The sequence below is a fragment of the Vigna unguiculata genome, chromosome 9 (genome assembly GCF_004118075.2).
Source record: "Vigna unguiculata cultivar IT97K-499-35 chromosome 9, ASM411807v1, whole genome shotgun sequence".
Taxonomy (NCBI): Eukaryota; Viridiplantae; Streptophyta; class Magnoliopsida; order Fabales; family Fabaceae; genus Vigna; species Vigna unguiculata.
In genome coordinates, this window is record NC_040287.1 from 2,395,330 (window position 1) to 2,420,872 (window position 25,543).

Genomic DNA, 25,543 nt, shown 5'->3' on the forward strand with positions numbered 1-25,543 from the left:
TTGAATTTCAGCATTAAATTATGTTATATTTTCCTGTCAATCGTTTATTTGTATTTGAAGAAATAGTTTCCCAGGGAAAGGCCACAATGCAAGCAAACCACTGAGCAATGAGCACACCTTTCCATGTTTTATTTCAAGTTTTGATCTCTTTTCTACCAAATCTTTTTATGAAAAATAACTTCGATATGTTTCTAGAGAAAAGGTAGAAAATAACTTTTTGTTCTGTTTTTCCTTCTGAAAAAGTGTAGCCAAAACATATTAAAGATTATAACAAATTAACAATTCATTCAAATATCACTTTTATTTTCTGAAGTTTGAACAACGGACCGTTTATAATATTATGGGATAAAGCACTTAAAATGATATATAACTTTTATAACTTGCAATGTGTCAAAAGTTGTTTAGGTATGAACAAGAGAAGCTCTTAAAAAGATATATGAACTAATCACTTATTATTGTACTAGAGATTATAATTTTACAAAAGTGAAGTATTTACAAATAAAGTTATCACATTATCCTTTTCATTTATGAAAAACACTATATTTAGCATAAAGATTAGGATGACAACCGGATGAGTTTCTCTGTTTCCTATTCTCAAAGAAAAAATTTATTCTTATATACAAATTCAACTGTATAAATTTTTTGTCACATTTGGTAACAACTATACACTTGTATCTGTGCTCATATTTGTACCTATCTTTTTATTATTTCAATCTCAACTAATTATTTTTTTATAAAATAAAATAATTATAAAGTATAATATTATCAAATATTCAATATAAAAATTATATATTTATTTAAAATAGTTAGAAAGAAATTATAATTATATACACTTTAAGCTAGAGTATTAAATAAATTTTTATGAGACCATAACATTTATTAAGTTTGCAAAGCTAATGAAACCAAGTTAATAAAAATTAAAAATATTTTTAAATATTACAAAAAGAAAACAGATTATCAAATTTAAAAATATTTTAAATATTTTTTTACTCCCATTGTTTACATTCTAATGAAATATATTTTTTTATGCACTAATAAAAATTATAATACTGAAATCACACAAAGAACAAATATTAAACTAATAATAATTGAAATTTAGCATAAATCTTTCGTTTTTTGAAATTTGATATATCTTAGATGAAGATAAACAAGATTCATGAGAATAACATTAAATTATTATATTATAGTAAATGATTTTTTTTTTATATAATTCTAATAAGAAAAATGATATTTTAATCCATTTTTTTTACCTACTTTTAACCCATTGCTTCAATCACCATTAGATCATCTTTTTTTATTCTTTTTAGTGATGTGATGTGATGTGATGATCTAATGGTAATTGAAATGGTGAGTTAAAAGTGGGTCAAAAAAGTGGGTTAAAGTATCATTGTCCATCTAATAATAGAAGAACACTTATGACAATAATTTAGAAAATAAAAATAATTATATAAAAATAATATTCTACATAATAAAAATAAACAACAAATAAAAATACTAAAAAGAAGTCAAATGTGTGTCTTAGAAATAATATGATACATAATTGAATGAAATCACGCAAATAAAAATAAATGTATAAGAACGGTATGATAAAATGAAATATCTTAAACATCTAAAAAAAATTTAGATATCAAACTAGTAAAAAATAATAAAAATTATTTTAACAAAACAAAAAGTGTACTTCAAAAGAAATAAAAATTATGAATAAAAGAATAAAAAAGACTAATTTTTATATTACCTAATAAATAAATATTTTATCTATTGAACAATTAAATTGAAAGTTAAACATTTTCATGTGAACAAAATAAACAATAAATAAAAATATTAAAAAATAAAAAACATTCAAATTTAAAATAAAAAATATTTGATTTATATATATATATATATATATATATATATATATATATATATATATATTGAAAATAACTTCACAAAGTTCTAATAAGAGAAACAATATCTTTTGAAAATAACTTCACAAAAATTCTAATAAGAGAAATAATATCTTGAAGATATGAATTCATCTAATGCTAAGGCAAAAGATAAGAAAAGAGAAAAAAAAAACATGTAACTAAACGGTATTTATTATTAAAACTATATATTACAATAATCTCCTGGTTTTCTATAGAGATTAAGTCATGTGAGTCATTAAGCATTTGTGTTTTGTTTTCTCTTATTCTATGTGCTGCAAAAATGAGAGGCGAACCTTGAAATATCAACATTATTCGAATGTCATGATTTATATGAATATACAATTTTATTATAAAAATGATTAAAAAATATTTTATGACAATTGTTTATGATGAAGAATATTTTACGAAAATAGTTTACTTTAATTATGGAAAAAGAACTATAATTTTTGAATAAATTATTTTATCATTGTGGTTATTTATTAATATGTTTTGTTAACCTTTTGTCTTTTATATATATATATATATATATATATATATATATATATATATATAATTTTAAGTTAAATTTTTTAGAAAAATATACTTGTTGTGTTTATTAAATTATATAAAAAATACATTAAATAATTGTGATTCAACAATTTATTTATCTAATCACCCAAATTAAAATGGTTAACTTTATTTTCTTAGCATAATTTCAAATCAAATACAAATAATTAAAATTGAGAGAATTTATTGATGTTTGAACTTTTACATGAAAAGTTGTTTTTACAGATAAAGTAATAAAAATAATTATTTTGAAAGTATTACATCAAAGTAACACATTTTATTTTCTACAACAGCAAGTGTCACCACCGACGAAAGGAATGCAATCACCACCACTCTTAAAACCAATGAACAAACAATATTTTTGACAACCATCTTCTTTTATACATATTCCTCCTCCTTCTCTACACACTAATACAGAAGATGTTTCTATGAATCTGCTTTCACCTGAGATATATACATGCAAAATCTTATTACAAGTTATATCTAAATCAAACTTTTTTTTCATATAAAGTGTTAGGATGAAAAAACTTAATTACAACTAAAACACATGCTAAACAAAAACATAAATGAGTTGATTACCTGAAGTTAAGAGAAGAGCAATACAAAAAAATTGGAAGAATAACATCTTCATACTCATTCTTAGAATTATGTTTCAGTTTCTTTAGCTTTTGAGATATAGATTTGTATGTATTTGAATGCAAGAGAAGAGAGCATGTATATATATACACATAGATACATGAATGTTAAACCCTATAGTATTATTTTATTTGTTTAAAGTAGAAAATAATATATTTAATAAATATATAGTGTGATTTTAAAATTCAAATTACATCACTTTCACTAACATTATTAAACCTAATTATATATTACCTTTAAATAACTTTCTATTCACTAACCAATTTATTTTGAAAAATAGGTATTAGTTCTAAAGAAGAAAATATTTATATTTATAGTAAATAGCATATTTGTATTTATATATTGTTAATTATCATTTAAATACATAACTATTACGTAATATTTTAGACAATATTCAAATAAGTTTGTGTATAAGTAATTTAAAAGAAATAAAACAAGATAAAAAATTAGAATTCATTTTTCCATAAATTTAATCTCTCTCTCTCTCTCTCTCTATATATATATATATATATATATATATATATATATATATATATATATATAGTTAAATTGTTGTTTGAGTGGTAATAAATTAAGAAAAAAACTCTAAAAGTAACTTCAGTTCTCTCCGTCTCATAATGAAAAAATAGTTTCTGCTTAACTCGATGGATTTTTTTTTTTATAATTTTATTCATAAAACATATGGAAGAAAATTGAGACAGAAATATGTATCTAAATTAATCTTGATTTTAGATTTTGAGCAATAGAAAGAAAAATATTAACTAATGTTTTTGGGTATTAATTTTTAGTTTTTATTATTAATTAGTTATTTCATCGTCAATATAGCTAACAAAAAACAATCAAGATAATAAATATATTCAAATTGAGGTAATTAAATATATATACATTAAATTTACAATTTTTTTGTTAATGTATATGAATGATGATTTTATTGCTGTTATATATAGAAGCACTTTGTGAAGATTAAAATCGGACACAATCATATTTGTAAGAGAATATAGAAATATGTTAAAGTTTTGTTAATATTATGTTTTCTGAATTAAACGTGTAAGGTTGACGTATTTTCAATGAGCCCATGTACACAAGATTTAAACAAGTTTAGGATATTTCCTTGAGAAAATGTATATAAATAAATGAAAAATATTTCTTGAGAACTAAATTTTAATAACTTTTTCTTATAATATTAGATAGTATCTTTTAAATGGTTATTTATTTTTTTATTTACTCATTATTACTTAAAATATGTATATTAAATCATAAGAGAAAGTTGTCAAAATTTAGTTGTCAAAATATATTGTTCATAGATGAATAACAGATAAATATACAAATGAAAACAAAAAAAATTAAGCATGTCATTCACTAGTCAAAGAATGTTACATGAAAAGAAAAAAATGTATCCTTCTATCAGAAAAAGAATTTATAAATTCTTTTTGGCAGTGAGAAAAAAGGAGAAGACGAAATGATGAGAACGAAGACAAAATCTACATTAAATTGTAATTTCCTTGCTGGGAGACGTAGTTGTGGTTGTAGTTTGGTACTGGCAAAGGATCTCCAAAGGGATTATGAGAACCTGGACTCTGCATGTGTTGAGAGTACTGGTTGTTCTGTGGTTGCTGCTGGTGCTGGTGAGGAACCATCATCATCATGTCGTGTTGTTGAGGTTGCTGTTGTTGTTGTTGTTGGTACATCATCTGTGGCTGTTGGAACATCATGTGTTGTTGTTGTTGTTGAGCTAGTAGTGCCAATTGCACATTGGTTGGAGGTGCTATGTTGTTGGACATTACAAAAGGATCTTGTTGTTGTTGGTTATAATGATCAAAAGGGTTGTTCTGTGCATCAATGGCGGTTGCGCCATGTCCATAACCTGCATTTTGGAGTTGAAGTTGTCTTCTCGCATTTTCATCTTCATACAGACTGTCCAATAACAGGTTATCAAAACCACCGGCCTGGCTTAATAATAAAGGAGGCAAAAAGAACTGTGTTAATATTTTTCTGCATCATCACTTCTCAGGTTGTAACCTATAAAGCCAAGGGTAATGTTTTTTTTTCCTAGGTTTAATTAGTCATTTGATCTTTATTTTCTTCTTAAAACATTAAAGTTGATCCTTTAGTTTTCTTTTAATCTCAATTTGATCAAGAATTGTGTAAAAATTAGTGTAATTAGGTCCTGATTTGTGAAGATTGATGTATATGGTTAAATTTCTTGAAACTGATCAATAATTTTGTAGAACAATAATATTTTGACTACTAAATTTTGACAATTTTTTCTTACAACATGAGGTGTCATCTTTTAAATGGTTTTGGAATATTGAGAATGAGAAAATGAAAAAATGAAAAACCACTTAGACACCTCATGTTGTAAAAAAAATTTATGAAAATTTAGTAGTCAAAAAATCATTTTCCAATTTTGTATAACAGTTGAAATTGTTTATAATGATGGTTTGTTTTGTAGATATAATTAACATAATTTTAGTATCAATGTTGTATCAAGAAATTTAACAAAAACAACAAACTTGTATCAAATTTTCATAAATTAGGATCAAATTGTATAAATTTTTACAAATTAAGACCAATTTAAAATTAAAAAAATCTGAAGGAAGAACTTAACACATTTTTAGACGAAGATAGAAACTAGATAAATAATTAAACCTGTTTTTCATCATCAAAACCAAAATCTCTCAACTTTTACCCTATTCTACATCTTTTTACTATTATGGCAAAAGGGAAGATCATCTGGGAGTTGTGTAAAAAGATTCTTGTTTTCTAAACATGTAAATAGTTCCATTCACCATCACCTTGATGCAACCTACACCAAGACCAATTAATGTGAAAGTGTACGTATATATCTATATAGGAATGAAAATTGTGCAGTCATAACACACATCTCAGTAGTTTTAGTATGAGAAAAAAAATGAAGAGGTAAAGGTGAATAAGTAATTGATGTTACTATGGTAGAGAAACAAACCATTTTGCGATCTGTGACTTGAGCAGTGTGTTTACTTGGTGCTGCAACTAATGAAAGTTCCCAACCAGTAGTTCCATCAATGCTACTCAAAGCAAGATTGTTTGGGTTACTTCCTACACAAACTTCAAACTTTTAGAATACAACAAAAGCATTGCATCCATGATTGTTAAAATGTAAATCTCTGAAACTCTAAGGTATGCATGAATGAAGCAAAAAAAGTGCAATCTCTGCAATGAAATACTTGATTTTTTCAATCATTTACTTTAAAGTCCTTACCACCAGGTGGTACAATTGCAAGAGCCATAGCATTGTTTTCCTCCAGTTCCATAGCTTTTAGATTTATTTCATTAAGTCCCTGCAAAGATTGAGAAGTGTTTATTTATTCATTCCATTAAGCGAACATCAATGGCGTCATCCATGGAAACCATGATTTTATTATAATCAACACATACCAACAAATCATTTGTACCATCATCGGTTGATATCAATGGAGGAGGCTCAACCTCCACCTCCTCCTCCTTTAATTGTGCTTCATCCCCTGCTACCGAATCTTCCTCGTTCATTTCCTCGTAGTGTTCTTCATTTTCTTGAGGATCTTCAGTTTCATCGGATTCTGAATCTTCTTTAGATGATTCATCATCATTTTCTTGATACTCCTGATGTTGATTGAGTTTTTTACATGAGTGAACAGATTTGCTTACAAACTACGTAAATGAACAAGTCAAAAAGTATAGAAAGTATATGAGTAATATTTTATAGTGAAAGAATTGGACTAAGTTTTTTTTTATGAAAAATGATCAGTTTTTTCCATTATACCAGTTTCTCTACGATGAAACCTGAGTAAGGTAGTGTTATGTGAGAGTTGCAGAAACCACAAATAATGACACTGATACAAATTTTGTTAACTGTAAGTCTAAGAATAAATTGTGAAATCTAAGGAATTTTTAGATAATCTTTTCGTACCAATCTCCTGTTAACATATCCTGTTTGAGGTGCTTCTCTAATGTATTCTTCCATAGTTGCAAGGAAAGACGGAGGTGGCTGTTCATCATGTATAGTAAAAAAAATTGTTACATTCTTCCTTACATAATATCATATGACTTAAACAAACAAAAAGAACCTGTCTCAGTGTTGGAAACTGGAAATTTCTGGCAAGTTCCAAGCCCTTGCAGTATTCATAGAAGTCAGCAAGATTCTCAGCCTGCATAATGTTCATAAAAGAACATCATCAACACCTTAAAAACATAAAACTTTATGTCTATTAGACATCAATTATAATGTGTTTGAAAAAATGTCATTGTAAACCTGTTGACCAGCTCTTTTATAAATGTTTAGAGCCTTCACTGCATCATGCCTTGTCATATCGAAGAACTATGATTTTCACTAGTTAGTGGGATTTGAATATCAAATAAAATGATCAAGTGGTAAATTAAATCATGATATATAGACACTACCATATCCACGAGATTGATGATTCCATCATTGAGTGCACAATATATTTTGAAACTTTCTTTCAAAACCTAAATGACATTGCCAAAACAACCAGAAGTAAATGACAAGATGAAACGCAAGTAAAAGATGCACAGAGCCCTTTGGTGACAGATAGTAGTTCAGCTATGAAGGCTATGATCACAAATAAAGTTATCCATAACTAATCACGTTATTGCTGTTGATCATTTTCTGAGATGAAACTCAAATTGCTAATATAAAACAATAAAATGCATACCAGAGCCAATGCATACTGCACTAGGTAGTTGCTATAAGAGCATCCTTCAGGCTGCATCATAATTGAAGAAAATTCAATGATAAGGAATATGTTACAACAAATCTAAGTCATCAGTGATAAAATTTTGCATTAGTTCATACCTGACAAGCAATAAGGCGATATAGGAGTTGCTGCAGTGCAGGTAACTGTCCCAATAGGTCTTCACTATTCAGTGATCGAGTTCTACTATGTGCCTGTGAAAGTGGAAAAAACTCAATAGCATTCTATGATGCTTGAAAAATAAACATGAGTGTGAACAATACAAGGAAAAACACACACTTTAGTTGCAGTTGGTGATGATTTTGTCAAACGTTCTGATTCTATATCATATTTAAGCACCCTAAAGCATTCAAGTCTTTCTTCCAAAAATAGTGCATACGTTCGAACCCATGCAGAACAATCCCAAGCTACAAGGATAATTAAGTTAATAATTATGAATAAGAAAAAAGGTTAAAGATGTTCAAAATAGTTAATTCTAAGAAATTTATCTGCATAACTGATGAATTTACCTTGAGGGCTTGAATCATCTTTGAAATTGGATATTTGGAGAACATGTCCCCTGCGTGAGTAATTAAGCATTTCTTCTCTAAAGGTAGGATCACCCTCTCTCAAAGTCCTATGAATCACTATTAATGTCTTTATAGCAACCTGTCATTTTCATTCAATTACATGTGAATTTTATACAATCATGAAAACTTCATAATGATTTGGTTCACAACGATTTCAGAAGAAGATGTATATGAATATGAACAAAAGGATTTACTATCCAGCTTCGTGTTTTGGAAAGTCTCTTAGAAAGTTTATGAATGCAGTATGATACATCTGCTCGTGGCTGGTGTGCTGATGTTGCATAGAATATTTCTGCAAACAATTTAAGGAATATTACATACAAGAGAAGAATGAGAACAGAATCAAAATAATTTTTGCAAGGACAATAAACAAACATAAATTGATGAATAGAAGCTTTGGAAATTAGCAAGTTCTGTGAGATGTTATAAGATATCATAGAAAATGTAAAAGTATCATCTGCATTATTCAACAGAAACTGTAAATTATATTTTAACATGGATATACTTCGAACATGACGCTCCTTGGGAGGGTATTCCACGTGATTGGTAGCTTTTACAATTGCGATATCCAAGTCCTTTGTAAAAAAAATGGAACAGAATCAATCTATGCATTGAAATTTCAAAAGAATGAGAAAATACGTTTGCATGCATGCATTTTTACGTATATATATAATATATAATGAAGAAATCATATATATATATCACCTTGTATTCGCTATTGACTTTGGCAAGGCCAACCTTGGTAGAATCCTTGAGAGCTCCATAGGCTTTTCTGAAGCTCTGAAACGTTCCCATTATTCATTAAAAATGGTTAACTTTTATGGCTTTGACGAAGGAAAGAGAAAAAACAAAGAGAGAAGAATATGAACGATGTTCTTGTTTTCTTCTTCGTTCTGATTTATCTCTGAGAAGGGTGTTTTGGTACTTTGGAAAATGTGTTTGGATTAACTATTTTATGAATCTTGACGAGACAGTTGGGTTACTTCTGACGAAAATTTCTGCAGAATCTGTTGGTTGAATTTTCAAGAATAGAAAAAGTGGAGTTTTCGTTTCGTTTTCTTTAAAGTTATAGAAGTGTCCTTGGGAAGGTTCACTTTGATTTGTGTGGTGTTGAGGTTAATAAGAATATTGCCATGTTGCTTGAAAAAAAAATAAATGAATTCTAAATGTTTTAAAAAAATTATACGCCATTTTTCATTGAATTAATCTTTTTAACAAATTGATTAAGTCATTTATTTTTATTGGACATTATTGATTCAACCCACTCTTCCTTGTCTAAGTTTTAAACCACTATTGCTTTTAAATATTTTTATTTAATTTTTTATTACAAAATTTTGTTCTAATGTCCAAAATTAATTTAATTGAGTTATTTTTATTTTATGGTCATATATGTGATGTGGTTTATTAGCATTGTCATTATTTACGTGTATGAAAAAAAAATCTAATTTAGTTTTAAGCCTTTCATAAATTTAATTATTTTCAATTATTTTTTTTATTGAAAATAACTTATTTTAATAAATTTATAAAATCTTTAAAATTTTCGATTGAGTTTTTCTGTTTGATTTTGGCGTTCAAGTAAAGCAACAGTGCTTGATTTTGTAATCTAAAACACAACACTATATATATGACAACAATAAAAACAAATCTCTTAAATCATAATTATCTTCTTTATAAAAAAATAGCATTATTTCATTCTCTAATTTAATCACTAAAATAAAAAGTTTCATTTTTTATTGATGAAATTTGTAATATTATGCTTGAAATAATCACATTATTAATAATAAAATTTAATTAAAAAACTCTAAGCTATAGAAGTAGCCTTTGCAAAGTTCATTTTGAGTGGTCTGTTGAACTTAATAAAAACATTGCCATGTTGCTCGAAATCATAAGAATTAATATGAATTCTAAATGTTTTAAAAAATCATAATTATCTTCTCTATAAAAAATAACATTGTTTCATTCTCTAAGTCAATCACCAGAATAAAATTTTCCAACTTTTTATCTTTGAAATTTGTAATATTATACTTGAAACAATCACATTACCAATAATAGAATTTAATTAAAAAATATAAAGATATTAAACACTTAAATTTTTTTTTAATAAATATTCAACTAAAATATAAAAAACGTAAAAATTAATTATATTATGTTTTATTTTTATCTAAAAGTATGCAAACAATAAATATTCAAGTAATAATCATATTCATTCAATTAAATTTTAAAAGAAACTTGATTAAAAATAACCAACCACTTAAACCGTAAATAAATTAGTATTTCTAAATACCAACAACATTCGAGCATGGTTGTAGCGGCCCAAGTTGAACAGGGCGAAACCCATAGCTACATATTCGGTCGGGTCGGGTCGGGTCACTTGGACTTCTGAGACGTTGGGTTGAGAATTCCCCAAAAACCATCCACACAGAAACAAAATCACATTCCATTCGCCATAGTTGCAATTGTAAAATCAAAATTAAAATCAAAATCTAGGGTTTTGTTGCGGAGAGAGCGAAGAAGCAATGGCGCTGAGAAGATTCTACAATGAGATAAAGGGGAAGAAGGTGAGCGAGGTTCCGGAGCACGTGAAGCCGATGCTGTCGTTGAATTACATAAAGAGAGCGATTCAGCGAGGCATGGATAACTACCACGCCAAGTACATCGAGGCCGATTCTCCCGATCCCATTTTCCATGTCTGCTTCGGCGGCATGATCTTCTCCTACCTCGTCGCTCTCCCCCACGAGCGCCGCCACCTCGAGCACATTCAGCAGCACGCCCAGCAGCACCACTGATTCCTTCAGGTACATTTCCAATACGGCGCCGTTTTTTCCAGAAATTGGTTACATGCTGTGTTTTGTTTTTTGTTTTTGGCTTTGTTTGTTTTTAATCCTGAATTATATGTACCGATTGGGTATAGGTTTAGCGAATGGGGCTAATCCTTCTTCTCCGAATGTCAGTTGGGAAAAAAAAATGTCTCTTTTTATTTTCTTTCGATGTTTTTGTGATTTGAAAACTTACAGCATTGTAGATGAAAACGCGAAACAAACGGAAAAACAATGTATGTCATATTTTTTACTTTTATTTCAGAGTTTTTGTGATGGAATAGGGAACTGGAAAACTAATGACGTTGGAATTGGAAACGTCAAACAAACCAAACACATCCTAGCATTTTCGCGGTGATTTTTTGTTGGGGGTCGTTCCTCAACAGTTCATGTTGGTAGGGATGCTATGTTCAAGTGCCTGGAATAGGATTGTATCCAAAGAAGGAAGATGTATGTGGGAAGGCAAGAAAAAATGTCACTTTTTTCTTCAATTTCAGAGTTTTGAGATGGAGTAGCATACCTGGAATAACATTACTAAAATAAGATAACATGGAATTATTGATGACGTTGAAAATGAAAATAGGAAACAAACACACATTACTTGTGTTTGTTCTTTGTGAGTGCTGTTTTGTTTTATATTCGGTAGTTGATATCTAAGTAATTTATTCTTGTTTTTGTTGTGTTGGATATGGTTGACCACTTTTTTTTCTTCTAACGTCAAAAATCAAAGCATGAAGTTACTTTCAGCTTTGATATATTTAATAGGTTAGATGATAAAATCAGTTATCTTTGATACAATAATTAATTTTCTTGCTCTTAAATGATAATGAAATGTGTGAAAGTGAACGGATTTTAATTTGGTTGTAGTGCTTTAGTTCTCTGGAAGTAGTGATTTATTTCCGATTGTTTACTTGTTGGATGAGTAAATCTGAATTGTTAGTTTTCAAAGGCTTCCTACTCCATATCCATATGCCAGTGTTTACTCTTTAGATTTGAATGTTCCACATCATTTGTGTTGTTCATGTTGGTGCTGAATTTAATAGTTTGTAGGTTTGCACTAATAAAATATGTGAAAATTTATTCTTGCAAACGCTTGGTCATTTATATAACCTATAAGTTTTAGAATTTTAGTAATAGTGCAGAACAAAATATTTAAAGGTTCGATGCTACAAAAGTTATATATGTTTTGGTAAAGTTGCTTTCAATTTTTTTTTGGAATCTTCTGTGACCTCTCTACTCAAAAATAAAAATTGTTTCACAAATCTCTATTCTCAAATGTGCTGATAAAACATTGGGACATAAATATCATTCTTTAGAAATACTTAGTGGTGAACATGTTTGTTTGTGAATTGTTATGTGAGGTATGATAATAGTAATAGATGGCCACAACCCACAAATTAGTAGGGCCTCTTTATTAGTTCGTGTTAATTACAGCTTGTTAGCTAGGAGTGTACAAGATTACACCTGAAATTGTTGGGTGGAAGGACGGAGTATTACGTTGGAAAGTAGTAGGTAGTGGGGACAGGATTCTCCACTTCCAGGAATTGACAGGAGACAGCTTCTTCTGTAGTTTTTATAAGCATCCAATCTCTATGATCTGCAATCTTCTTGATTCAGATTTGGGAATAGGGGACTCACTCACTCTCTCGCTAAAGTGCCAAATTTCTTAGTTATTTTTTTGGTTCTAATCCACATTAAGGGGATATTTTTTCATTTTCGGTTAATGTGTTTCCATTTACAATTCTATAACGATATCTCGTTTTCTTTTTAATTCATATTTCAAAATATGTGTTGTGAAGGTGATGGTGAAAACAAAGAATATTCATCATCACCATTTCCTTGAGTTAAGAGCAAGAAGCAGGATATGAAAACAAGATGACATTTTGCAGTTATTGCTGAAGTATACTATGAAAAACACAAAACAAACCAGACACCCCCCAAAACTTCCAAAGTAATTTTTCGGTGCACCATGACCCTGAAATGCAGCCCTCCTCATTTTTTGAGGGGCAATTTTACATTTCAAAGTAACTACTTAACATAGTTTTTCTTGGCATTCCAAATATCTAAATATTTATACTTATTTTCAAAATACGTTCTACTTCATGCAAATTCCAAGTCAGTAGTGTACCTCAATTCAATTGTTAATATACAATACTTATTCTTTAACTAAGTACAAGTACCTATTCCTTGTGGCTAATATTATATGATTGATTTGTTTTGGTTAGCAGGATTCTGGTTGTTGAATCGGAGGTGGCTGATCTGAAAAACGAATGCAGAAAGACACTGTCAGCTTCGATGTATTTTATCATTCGGATGACAATAAAAAGGTCTATTTGATACAATTCTGATTTTTCTCGCACTTAATTGTTAATCGAACTTGTGAAAAGAAAACATACTTTCTTAGTCCACTTGACGTGGAGATTTTCTTTTTCAACTGCTCACCTTGTAGGATGAGTTTCACATCTGAAACAAATCATAGTTTGTCAAAGTTGAATTTTTCATCAGGTAAAGCTGAATGGGTTTAGTCTTTTAATGGCTGCACTCGAATCTTGTACATTATATGAACTGTTCTCGTTTATAATAAAGCCATTGGTTAAATTTAGAGTTGTGTTATTAGTAGGTGATCTTTGAACTAAATTATAAACTGTGTGAAACTTGTTCTCGTTTATATTTCTTTTGTTTTATAATTTTTTAAAATATTTTTCAACTTTATCAAGATTGCTTCAGTAATGTTTGAAAAACTGACATATATTTTTGTTATCATAAAATTTTATTTACGTGTAATTTATTTTATTCTTATCCAATTGTTTTATTATATTTTGATTTGAAATTTATATCATTATAATTTATTTCTAAATACTTGATATTAAAAAATTAATAATATTTTTTTATATTGAATATTTAATAATATTACTTTTTACTATAATTTTTATTTTTTTATAAAAAATTAATTAATTGATATTGAATTAGTAAAAAAGATTTAACATAAAAAAATTTAACATGTATATTGGTTATCTTATATCAATGAAAGTGAGAAAAAAAAATGTAATTTTTTATGACACTGTTCTGTTCATGTTACCATCCTTACTTGTAATTTAAATTAAATCAACTACAATTAAATTGCATCTAATTAATAAATCATGTTTAACTTTTGGTGGAGACATTTTAAGATTTTGCTTAGTTTTCTTCCATTTTTTTCCTTCATTCAATTTTACCTTGTAATTTCAACTGGTATTGGCAAGCGTTTTAATATGTTCATATTTATTATAGAACTTTTGTCATAATTCAAAGCTATTTGTCTTCATATTAAATAACACTTTTGAAAAGCGATTTGAATAAAAAAAAAAACTTATCTTAAATTGAATTTTTAAAAGAACAGTTTTAAGTGTTAGTTTTACAAAAATACTTTAAGAATTTAAATTAATTTTTAAAACTTATTCTGAAATAAATTTAAGGCAAATAAAAAGACATTTAATAAGATTTACAAATTGGCATATATTGTTATTTAATTTTTATAAAGCATGTAACTTAGTCATTTCTATTAATTTATATTTGTATATCTTACTTTTCATAATTCTATATTATACTAATTTATTATTATTTTGATTTTAAGTATTTATTGTTACTGAAAATTATTATATTAAAAAAAATTATAAATGAATAGTAGGTGGATTTTACTAAGATTTTTCAGATCAATTTTTTTAATGTAACCTATGCAATTAAAATTTATTTTAGTTTTCAGTGTTATAAATGAATGATGTTATATATGTAATTTAATAATATTTTATATAATATTTATTTTATTATTATTATTATTATTAAATTTCACTGTGTAAAAATGAAAATTTAAACCATTGATATGATCAGGTTCCTAGTCCAGTTTTAAAATAATTGTTAAATGTTGATATTTTACTTTAAATCTCTTACATGACATATTAAAACCATACAAACTTATATGTTTATACCAATTAAAACAATATTATTCTGTATTTTAACAAGTTATTACACACCACTTTACTTTCTAAAACATTATGATAGATATCGTCAAATTCATTACATAATGCAAAGACTAAAGTCATAATAACACAAATTTATTCTTGCATTTTAGCCATGGCTTATTTTTAAAAAATGCTTTTATTCCTTCAAATTTAGAATAATGTATTTTTTACCTCTTAAGTTTAAAATTGATTGTTTTCATCTCTATCAAGTGAAAAAGAGAAAACAAAAATAGACCTTATTCTACGACTTGTTTTTAATTTTATATATTTTCTTTAAATACTCTACACGTTTTGTTAAATTATCACTCTATTAGGTAAAAGTTGTAATAATACTTGTGTTAAACATAATTTATGTCATGATATATCCAAAATTTGAACAATAAACCACTTGGTTAGAAACACACTATTAGAATTTTATCATAGAAAAAAAAAATAATAACTATAAAAGTTAAAATATCAATGTAAAATTTGAGCAAAAAAAAATAAAACAAATTTATTAAACTAAAACCAAATTTAATTATTTTTTCTCTCCCTTTCTCAAATATAAGTTTGTGTCCTCTCACAACCCTACAACAAAGTAACCATTTTCTTTGACTTCCAAAACCACCTAATCTTAGATGAGTTTTATGTTCATAACGTGGAAAGAAGATTACATTTGGCAGAGATATTTGTAGATACTTCATTGAATTCATTCACACTGAAAACATTTAACACATTAAGGATTCGAGTTCTCCAAAGAACAAGTTTGTTTTTTGTTTGACTTGGGTAAAAGACACAGTTTGTATATAAATAAATATAAATAGAGGTTTTTAAATTTTAAATCAATAAAAAAATCTGTAATGTAATGTTTAAAAGAGTTATTGTAAATTTTCATAGATTTACCGTACATAACAATTAACAATGGAATGATAATATGAAAACAAAATAAAAATGTATCAGTTAATATAATATTTAATAGATACATAAATAAGTAAAGCTTTTAGAGGGACAAACAAAAACAAAAAAAGGAACACTTCTTTGTTACTGGAATAGTGATTGTAAGGTGTAACATACACACCAAAACAAAGGTTAGAGTTTAAAAGTGAAGAGAAAGAAAAGAAGCTTGCCGTTGCCGGTGATGCTTCCGGAACAGCCACACCATCTCCGGTGACTGTTCTGTACATTGGGAATCAAAGACCCAGTTTCATATTCAAACCATTCACTCAATAAAAGGTAAGTTTCACTTCTTTATTCAAAGTTCTAAGCTTAAATTCCTTTTTTTCTCGTGTGATACAGCTTCAGGGCAATTCAAAGTTCAGATCTTTACCCTTATTTTTTCTTCCATTGCAGGTTGGTTTTCTCTTATTGACCTTAAGCTCATGTGGGTTCCTTTTGTTTTGGCTTGGAACTTTGTGGGGCTCAGCTAAGTCTATGCCTTCGCGTTACTTTGTAGACCAATTGACCACACTAATCACTTAGCTTCTCTAAGCATAAAGTTCTTGTTTTTCTTTTATTGAATTGTGGTTGTGAGAGAGATTGGGGGAAAATTATGATTAGTAAATTTTGCGATTCTTTTAGCCTTTGAAGTGATCAGGTTCCTGTAGTCTTCATGCCTAAAAAGTTTTTTTCGTCATTGAATTTGTCGAGTGATTCTTGAATTAGTGTTCTTCTGTGTCTATTTCATGTGTTGTTGACCATGCAGTGCTTGAAATGGTTTCTGGCTCCTCTTGAGCTGAATGTGCTTGGCAGTGTTGCATCGGGGTTTTCTTGAACTATTTTGTGTAGGTTACCAATTACTATGTTGTTGATGATTGTGGCTTGATTTCTTGGTGTATTTTGAAGTGGGACGTCATCACTCATCATTACCCTTTGTTAATTTCTTACCCCCTTTTGAAATAGTCTTTCTCACTTTTTATATGTATTTGGATTGATTTGCTGCGAGTAAACACTATATTGGTTTGTCAGTTTTGGGAAAGGATAGTATATTCTCTCGGTTCTGTGTGAATTTGGTTACAATGATATCTTTCATCGCATGATTTGCTAATATGATGGATTCATAAAGGGTTGTAGTTGTGTATCAAATTGTTAATGATTTAATCAATTGCACTGCTCATGGTATTTCCTATTAAGCATTGTTATTTTATCTGTAGTATAAAATGACTTTGTATGGTGTATCTTAACAATGAAAAAGAAGTAATGCTACTGATTTTCATTTGAAAGTGCAAGGAATCATATCTCTGTGTGTTCTTATTTGTACAAAATACATGTTGGCACAGAAATATGTTGAGTTATTGGTTACTTGTACTTTTGAAGTCACTATTTATCAATTTTACATCTGTGCATCAGGCCTGATACATAATCAATTAATATGCGGGATGCGGAGAATTTAAATAAGAAAGGATCTGGAAAATCCAGTTACTCAAAGGAACAGATTAAGTCCAAGCTATTTTCATCAAAATTAAAAGCAAGTAGCACAAAACACCGAAGGAAGGAACACAAAGAGAAGTCAAGATCTCATAAACTCAGAGTTGGTACAAACACATCAAAGAAAAGAGTTGCTGATTCTTCTATCAAGGCACCACTTGAGGACTCTTCAAATAAAAAAGTGATTATTAGAAAAACTCTTCATAAAACTGATGGGAACTCTTCACGGATGGTGTCTTCAACAAAGCTACAAGGAAGAAAAAATCCTCATAGTTCTAGAAAAGAGGGGAATGGTGTTGATGAAGAGGCAAAAAATAAAAAACGTAAGAGGAACAAAAAGAAGAGCAGACAAAGGGACAGCATGGATCATGATGATGCTTCACGCCTTCGAAGGAGAACGAGATACCTCTTAATAAAAATGAAGCTGGAGCAAAACCTTATTGATGCTTACTCTGGAGAAGGTTGGAAAGGTCAAAGGTATGGAGCAATTTTTCTTTAGCATATATCTTTTTCTAAGTGTTTGATAAATGAAATGCCAATATTACTTTTTAAATGATTGAATGAGATCTAGGCCTCCCTTCTACAGTTCAGAAGAATGTGTGAAGGAATTTTTTTGGAGTAGGAAAATTGTATTCACTATATCACATTAAGAAAATTTAGATATGGCCCTTTTTACACTTGTAGAATAATCATGGAAGTGTTGTGTATAATACATAGTTTCTCCATCAATAGAAAATATATAATATAAGGAAATTATACAACTTGAGAAGAAAAGATACGAATTTCTAGACTCCAGCCATTGTCTAGGACAACTAAAAATTTGTTTACCCTAATTATTTTACATGTAAGCTGACAATTTGAGGGGAACAAACTTCGTCAAAAATGAAATAGGAAAGACAAACAATTCATAATCAACATTACCTTGGGATCTTTGGTAGAACCTGTTTATGTTTTGTGTTTACATGTGTCATGTCTTCTCAAGGATATTTAGAATGCTTTTTAGACAATTTAATTTGTCCTGGAGCTACTAACCTTCGTTGTGTTTTCAACCTATTTCTGTGTCTCGAAACAGTGAAAAATTACCAACGGAACAGAAAACAAAGAGAGATCTATAAATTTATACTTTTTTGAAAGAAATTTTATTTGAAGTTTTTGAAATGACAGTACATTTTAATATTATTACAAGAAGTAGGCTTTTATCTTATCATGGTTGCTTTTATCTTATAATGGTTCGGTAAAGTTAGATAGAAGATCATGTATAATTCTACAAGCAATAACTTTTAGAAAAGCTTATTTATGGCATGGTATCAGAGCTTTTATTGCCAAGAAGTCATGAGTTTGAACCCTGCCACCCATTATTTTAAGTAAATGTGAATTTCAGCCAAATGGTGGGCTTGTGCATTGTGGAAACACTTCAAGCTCACTCATGAGCCTTGAACTAATTAACTTAAGCTTTTGAGCAATGCAGTGTGATCTTTATTGAAAAGCAACAATATTTTTTTAGAATTCAACACTTTCCCTTGAGAAATAGTTTAGTGACTAATTATTGTTCCTGTCACAGTCGGGAGAAGATTAGGCCAGAAAAGGAGCTACTAAGAGCGAAAAAGCAGATTTTAAAATGTAAACTTAGTATTCGTGATGTTATACGCCAGCTGGATTCTCTTAGTTCTGTGGGTAGCATTGAAGATTCTGTCATTGCTCCAGATGGATCTGTATATCATGAACATGTGAGAAAGTATCAAAACTACATATACTTGTTGACTTTTACTGTTCTTATGTTGAATGAACTTATACAGAGAAGAGATGGTTCACCATTTCAAGAGCTGATTATATACATTTCTGTTTTCTTCATCTAGATATTTTGTGCCAATTGCAAACTACATGAAGCTTTCCCAGATAATGATATTATACTATGTGATGGCACATGCAATCGTGCTTTTCACCAAAGATGTCTGAATCCACCTTTGGATACTGAAAATAGTGAGTTCCTGTTTACAATAGTAGACTTGTTCTGTAATCTTTATTTAGAAAATAAATTGCTCAATTATACATTGCAGTTCCTCCTGGAGACCAAGGCTGGTTTTGCCAGTTTTGTGAATGTAAGATAGAAATTATAGAGTCAACAAATGCCCATCTTGGGACTCAATTTTCCTTGGAGAGTAGTTGGCAGGTTTTTTACCTTAATAATCTCTTATCCACCGATTTTTCTGATTTCAACTTCGCTTTTGATATAGCTATTCTTACTGGTCCAAGTAATAATATCTTTCTTCCATGGATTAAGGATGTATTCAAGGAAGAGGCTGATATGCCTGATGGTCATATGGCACTTCTAAATCCAGAAGAAGAATGGCCATCAGATGATCCTGAAGATGATGATTACAATCCAGAGAGGAAAGAAGACAGCCACAGCATAAATACAGAAGGTGCTGATGAAAATGCATCCAATGATTCAACCAGTTCTTCGAGTTTGTGGTCTTTGAATGAAGAATGTCCTCCAGCAGATGACGACCTTAGTCGTCAATATTATTCTGTCAATAGCTTCATTGATTCTGATGAATCCGGTGAAATAGCATGCGGCCGTAGGCAGCGTAAAGCTGTTGACTACAAGAAACTGTATGATGTGAGTATCTAAGTTCTCACTCAACATAAGCATTTGTTCTCAAAGTAAAGTTCACAACCTCAGCCTCAAGTTGATAATTCAAAATTTAAGGCTTTTGTTAAGTCACCGCCTGCCATATAATAACTGGTACAAACTACAAAGTGTTTACCTTTCTTATGTTTAGGGTTGGAAAAATTTGTTTACAACACTGGTTTAAAAGTAATTCCAATTGGATGTACTTTTTGCCCTTTGTGCATATGGAAATTTTGTATTGTTTGTGCATGGAAATACTACTAAAAGATAAAGCTCCCTATTTTCTTCTCTGGTCATAAGTTTCATTTGATTTGACATGTTTTCAGGAAATGTTTGGGAAGGATGCTCCACCTTGTGAACAAGTGAGTGAAGATGAAGACTGGGGTCCTGGCAAAAGAAAGCGAAGAGAAAAGGAGTCTGATGCTGTTAATACTCTAATGACCCTGCATGAAAGTGAAAATAAACATCCCAATAATGAGAGCAATGATAGAATAAGAAAGGGCTCTTCAGGCATACAAATGAGAAGATCTTGTTTCAGAATTCCACTTGATGCAGTTGAGGTATTACTTGTGGCAATTCCTGTAGCCATCTTTCTTTATTGCCATTAACCCCCTCCTTTGAAATTCCAATTGACAACACATTTAGAAATAGATATATATGCTCAAATTGTGTCTGTTAATTGTTTTGTAATGAAATGTTCCAGAAACTTCGGCAAGTTTTTGCAGAGAATGAGCTTCCTCCAAGATCCGTGAAGGAGGGTCTTTCAAAAGAATTGGGACTAGATCCTGAAAAGGTTATCCCTTGGATTCTCTGGTTGCATCTTGTTTCTATTATAATCTGAATTCATCTGATAGAAGCAATAGGTTTGCTAAACATTAAGTATTAAACTGCAAATATTATACTATTTCTATCTGCAAGTTACTGGCATTGCTTTTGGTCTTTTCTTCTTGTTTTGATCTGTTCAAACTCTATTACTAATGTGTTTAGAAATGCAGGTTAGCAAATGGTTCAAAAACGCCCGTTACTCGGCACTTAAAACCAGAAGGGTAAGCTTTACCATTAACCTTTTGCTCTGTCCTTTTTCAGTTTATGAGTAACATTGTTTCTCTTTTATTTTATTTTTCTTTCTTTTGTTCATAGTTTCTAAGAAATTCTGTGATATGTCTCCTTTGAATGATCATCATCCCTTGTAGACATCTTTTAGTGTTGATAAATTTGTAATCAGTTGGTGAATAAGATACTGAATGGTGGGAGGTTATATGATGAAGATAGGGATCCATTTGGCAATAGACATGATTTGGTACAAAACCTTGCATAACTTTATCATTAATGTTAAGAAGGTTTATGTATTTTTGTTCATATTAATTTGTTGATAACATAGCATCTTTTATTCAGGAATTAAGAAATTGTTTTGTTCTTCGAATTTAAAAAGAAGTCTGACATAAGTGAGTTTTGTTCAGTATCAATCAGAAGGAGAACAGCTTCAGAGTTTCACATCTCAGATATCAAAGCATTCTACATCTCCAAACATGGAGAAAGATGAGTTTCTGAGATCAGAAGTCCCCAAAATTACTCTGATTCATTCCCAGAAGGATGATCAAAGCATCACAGGACAAGAGAAAAATAAATTATGCAACAGTCTTTTGAAGAGAAGGAAGAAAAAACCATCTCCACCTCTGTCAAGAGAAAACAGCAACAAGGTACATTTCTTGCAAGAACACTTGAGAAATGGTGGCCTATGTTATTGGAAGTTCTATTAATAATTTGTTGTTTTCTGATGTTTTATGTTCAGGAATCCATGGAGATGAGTGATGATGTTAATTTGAAGAAACTTTTGAAAGAAAAGAAAAAAAGGGTAAATTTTGTATATGAAGGAGACTCTGAGATAGCAGAGTTGGAGTTTGAAAGACTGAGCAAAGTGAAGAGTAAAGTAGATAGCATGAAGCAAAAACTAAATGAAGTTCAAAATTGCAGAGCAAAGGGATCAACAAATGAACCCTCTATTATATATGTTCCCACAGCCCAATTAAGGGAAAAGGTTGAGTAATAATTATATTTTTTATTATATTTTTTTTCACATCATCTCATGATGTAAGTTTGTTGTAAATGAACATGTAACAATCTCTTATAAGTTAATAATATTAGGAAATTCCATTTAGTAATTAAAAATATTAATGAATACGTATTAAGTCTCCTAAACTTTTAATAAAACACTTAATGAATAGAGAATCTAACTAATTTGTTGTCAAAAAGGAATATCTAACTAACTTTGGTATTTAATTGAAAATTATGACTTAATAAATATTTAAATAAATGGTATTTAATATATTAATTAATCGAATACCAAAAGTTTAATAAAATATGCAATTTAGCTATTTTAAAATTAAAATCGGGACCTACCATATTTAAATTGAGTGTTAGTGAATACAATATCAATTTCAATTTGGACCTCATAAATATTTAAAATAGAAAGTTTTATTTTGACGAGAAAAATTGGGAAGTTTTTTATTAAAATATGAAATAGTTATAGTTAGATCATTTTTTAAAGCATAGATAATAATGACATTTTTTTAACAAATGGTTTTACGGTAGCTGAAGTTAATAGATATGCACATAATTGTATTGGTTACAGCCATAATTATTTATTTCAGATTGAATTTGATCGAAAACATGTAATTCGGAAGCATATTTCAAATTAGGTTTAAAATAGGATTATGAAATTTGAGATATAATTTTAAATTGCGTAATGTAAGTATAATTATTAAAACTTATAAAATCTTCACATGACAATTAACGTAAGTTGTAATAAGTGAAAAAAAAAAAGGTGTGTTTTATCAAAGAGAAAATTAAATATAATAGTTAGGGATTATAAGTGACGGTAAAAATATTTGCTGAATCTAATTGATTATAGTGAATATAATTGATTATAACAAAACGTCGAGTTAAAACGTCGATTTAAATATGTTTTTGATTTTAATTTTTTTTTCAAAATTACAATTAGTTTATTTTTAAGATTTTGAATTAATTTAGTCATTGGTATTTAAAAATGTATAATTTAGTTCTTTCAAGTAAATTTTGTCAAGTTTATTTTACGTTTATTTTGTTACAATTTTTTATTTATTATTGAAGTGGAAATGTGTCAAATGGTATAAACAACTCAAATACTATTATAAAACGTCAAGTAAACTTAACAATATTTTGTTAAAAGAATTGTATTCACGTATTTCTAAAATTAGGTCAAAGTTTTGAAGAATGACTAATTCTAATTTTCACTAAAAGTTAAAGAAACTAAAACATATTTAATCCTAAAAACTTTTATGATCTCTTTGTTTTAAGAGATTGATCTACAATGATGTGTGACCACGATTAGCAGACGAAAAGAAAAAAATTAATAAAATACAACCCAAATATAATTTATCATATTAATATATATATATATATATATATATATATATATATAATTTTTAACTTAAAAATTTGTTTTTGTTTATAATAATAATTTATATAGTAATAATATAATGTAATAATAATAACATCAATAAATTATATTTTTGTAACTTTAAGTAATAATTTTATTTTTATTTAACATAATTTCTACTAATAACATTTAAATTTAAATCACATTTTTTCTCGAGGATAAAATGATAATTATCTAATTTTATTTGTTAAAATATTTTCTTTTAATTTATCATACATAAACTTTCATCTCAAATTATACCATATTTTTTTTAATCCAAACAATCTCATTTTTACCTCATTCTCTTAAATTCACTCAAATCTATTTTCCAAATCCATCTTCAAATTCAAATCCAAATCCAAATAATTTAAATTTATTTAAAAAAATTGAAATTTTGTGTTTGAAATAATTAATATAAAAATAAATCTTGATTGTTTCTATTATATGTATATATTGCATTGTTATATTATTACACAGTTTACCAAAAGCATTTTAAAAATGATTTTTCAACCAATAGAACCAGGCTGGCTACTTATATTGGTCTTTCAAAATTAATTGCAAAAACATTTGAGAACATCATTCAATTCAATCAACCCCTTTCCAGAACTCATATGTTCTTTCAGGAAAATTATTGAATATTTTTAACTTTTCAAATTGAAAATCGTCATAAATCTTATTTCTCAAATGTGAGCAAGTAAGTTGACTTCTTCATTATACTATTATATAAGAAAAATCCCTTCTTTTAGTATTCATTTTGTTTCCAATTTTATTTTTTAAGTAATTTTTTAAATCAAAATAATTATTTTATCATGTTTAAATTTTAAATAATTTATTTTTTAAATCTAACCATTTTTTCTTCGATTTCTTCGATTTAATTATTTTTTAAACTAAAATAATTATTTAAAATAAAAAAAGTATCTTAAAAAAATATACAAAAAATTAATTATATAATTATATCAATAATAATAATAATAATAATAATTTTATTACTTTTTATTATCATATAGAAAAACACAGCCATGCGTTTTTAGTGCAGTATAAAAAAAAATAAAGATGTCAATTTATTTTTCGACTTTAGCAATTAAAAAAATTGTTTTTAAACTAATATTATTTTTAAATTTGGGGTTAAAAGAAAATTTTACGTAAATTCTAAGGATTAAAAAAATATTTAAGTAAACAAATTTATAAATTCATTTTCATTCGTTACATGTGTTATTACTTGCATAAATGCTTTTAGTTATATTAACAACAAACATAACACCCTTATTACTAAACTACTAATATATATATATATATATATATATATATATATATATATATATATATATATATATATATATATATATATTCAGTTATTTAAAAAATTGAAGGACTATGAAAACTTAAATCTGAAGAAATAAAAAACAAATTCAATATTTATTTAACAACGAAGTGACACAAAATCTTATCTTTATTATTTTTTTTTATTCTTGTGCTTTGATTTTATTTATTTATATGTGGATTTTAAAATTGAATTTAATTATTGTTTTTTAACTATTTTTCATTAAAATTTGAATTAATTTACACATTTATACTAAAATGAATTTATTGATATGTTTCAATTATTGGAAAAAAATACATCTCACAACCATTATTTTAATATTTATTAATTTTCAAGAGTTAGTAAAAATGCTTTTAACATAAACATAAATATAACAAGTAACTATATTCCTAAGGAAAGTTAAGAATAACCTTTATCCATAACATTTATCTTTATTTATAACTAATGGTGTATGTGTATCTTCTTCTTTTTTTTTATTGGGGATTATTAATTTAATTTAAAAAATAAGTAAATTTAAACAAATGATAA

At 27.9% G+C, this 25,543-nt stretch overlaps 3 protein-coding genes across 4 annotated transcripts; 2 read left to right on the forward strand and 1 right to left on the reverse strand.

The window, feature by feature from the left end:
• Window positions 1-4,497: 4,497 nt before the first annotated feature.
• Window positions 4,498-9,183, reverse strand: LOC114196059 (putative clathrin assembly protein At5g57200). Its single transcript, XM_028086560.1, has 15 exons — window positions 9,094-9,183; window positions 8,894-8,963; window positions 8,583-8,680; window positions 8,329-8,467; window positions 8,099-8,226; window positions 7,921-8,013; window positions 7,781-7,831; window positions 7,509-7,574; window positions 7,360-7,425; window positions 7,175-7,255; window positions 7,018-7,095; window positions 6,507-6,710; window positions 6,334-6,409; window positions 6,055-6,167; window positions 4,498-5,035 (listed from the first exon to the last, which is right to left on the reverse strand). The coding sequence occupies exons 1-15, from the start codon at window positions 9,181-9,183 to the stop codon at window positions 4,571-4,573; spliced, it is 1,818 nt and encodes a 605-aa protein (XP_027942361.1). The 3' UTR covers window positions 4,498-4,570.
• A 1,614-nt stretch (window positions 9,184-10,797) lies between these two features.
• Window positions 10,798-13,806, forward strand: LOC114162298. Of its 2 annotated transcripts, none has more exons than XM_028046136.1 (2): window positions 10,798-11,183; window positions 13,430-13,806. In XM_028046136.1, exon 1 carries the CDS (start codon window positions 10,905-10,907, stop codon window positions 11,172-11,174), a length of 270 nt encoding a protein of 89 aa, XP_027901937.1. In that variant the 5' UTR covers window positions 10,798-10,904; the 3' UTR covers window positions 11,175-11,183; window positions 13,430-13,806. The 2 variants fall into 2 exon arrangements, with proteins under 2 accessions (XP_027901937.1, XP_027901936.1); XM_028046135.1 differs by having other exon boundaries at window positions 10,807-11,183; window positions 13,433-13,806.
• Window positions 13,807-16,194: 2,388 nt separating this feature from the next.
• Window positions 16,195-22,392, forward strand: LOC114195888 (pathogenesis-related homeodomain protein). Its single transcript, XM_028086316.1, has 11 exons — window positions 16,195-16,414; window positions 17,528-18,082; window positions 19,167-19,332; window positions 19,462-19,585; window positions 19,663-19,775; window positions 19,887-20,225; window positions 20,564-20,797; window positions 20,941-21,030; window positions 21,233-21,283; window positions 21,698-21,937; window positions 22,030-22,392. Exons 2-11 carry the CDS (start codon window positions 17,550-17,552, stop codon window positions 22,282-22,284), a joined length of 2,145 nt encoding a protein of 714 aa, XP_027942117.1. The 5' UTR covers window positions 16,195-16,414; window positions 17,528-17,549; the 3' UTR covers window positions 22,285-22,392.
• The last annotated feature ends 3,151 nt before the right edge of the window (window positions 22,393-25,543 follow it).

Bases quoted from the DNA above. Each gene is read 5' to 3' on its own strand.
- LOC114196059 (XM_028086560.1), bottom strand. From the start codon at position 9,183: ATGGGAACGTTTCAGAGCTTCAGAAAAGCCTATGGAGCTCTCAAGGAT. The intron at 8,964-9,093 runs GTGATATATATA...TTTTTTACAAAG, and splicing joins AAGTCAATAGCGAATACAAG to GACTTGGATATCGCAATTGT. The intron at 6,711-7,017 runs GTACGAAAAGAT...AATCAACATCAG, and splicing joins GATATGTTAACAGGAGATTG to GAGTATCAAGAAAATGATGA.
- LOC114162298 (XM_028046136.1), top strand. From the start codon at position 10,905: ATGGCGCTGAGAAGATTCTACAATGAGATAAAGGGGAAGAAGGTGAGC.
- LOC114195888 (XM_028086316.1), top strand. From the start codon at position 17,550: ATGCGGGATGCGGAGAATTTAAATAAGAAAGGATCTGGAAAATCCAGT. The intron at 18,083-19,166 runs GTATGGAGCAAT...TTCCTGTCACAG, and splicing joins GAAGGTTGGAAAGGTCAAAG to TCGGGAGAAGATTAGGCCAG. The intron at 19,776-19,886 runs GTTTTTTACCTT...CCATGGATTAAG, and splicing joins CCTTGGAGAGTAGTTGGCAG to GATGTATTCAAGGAAGAGGC.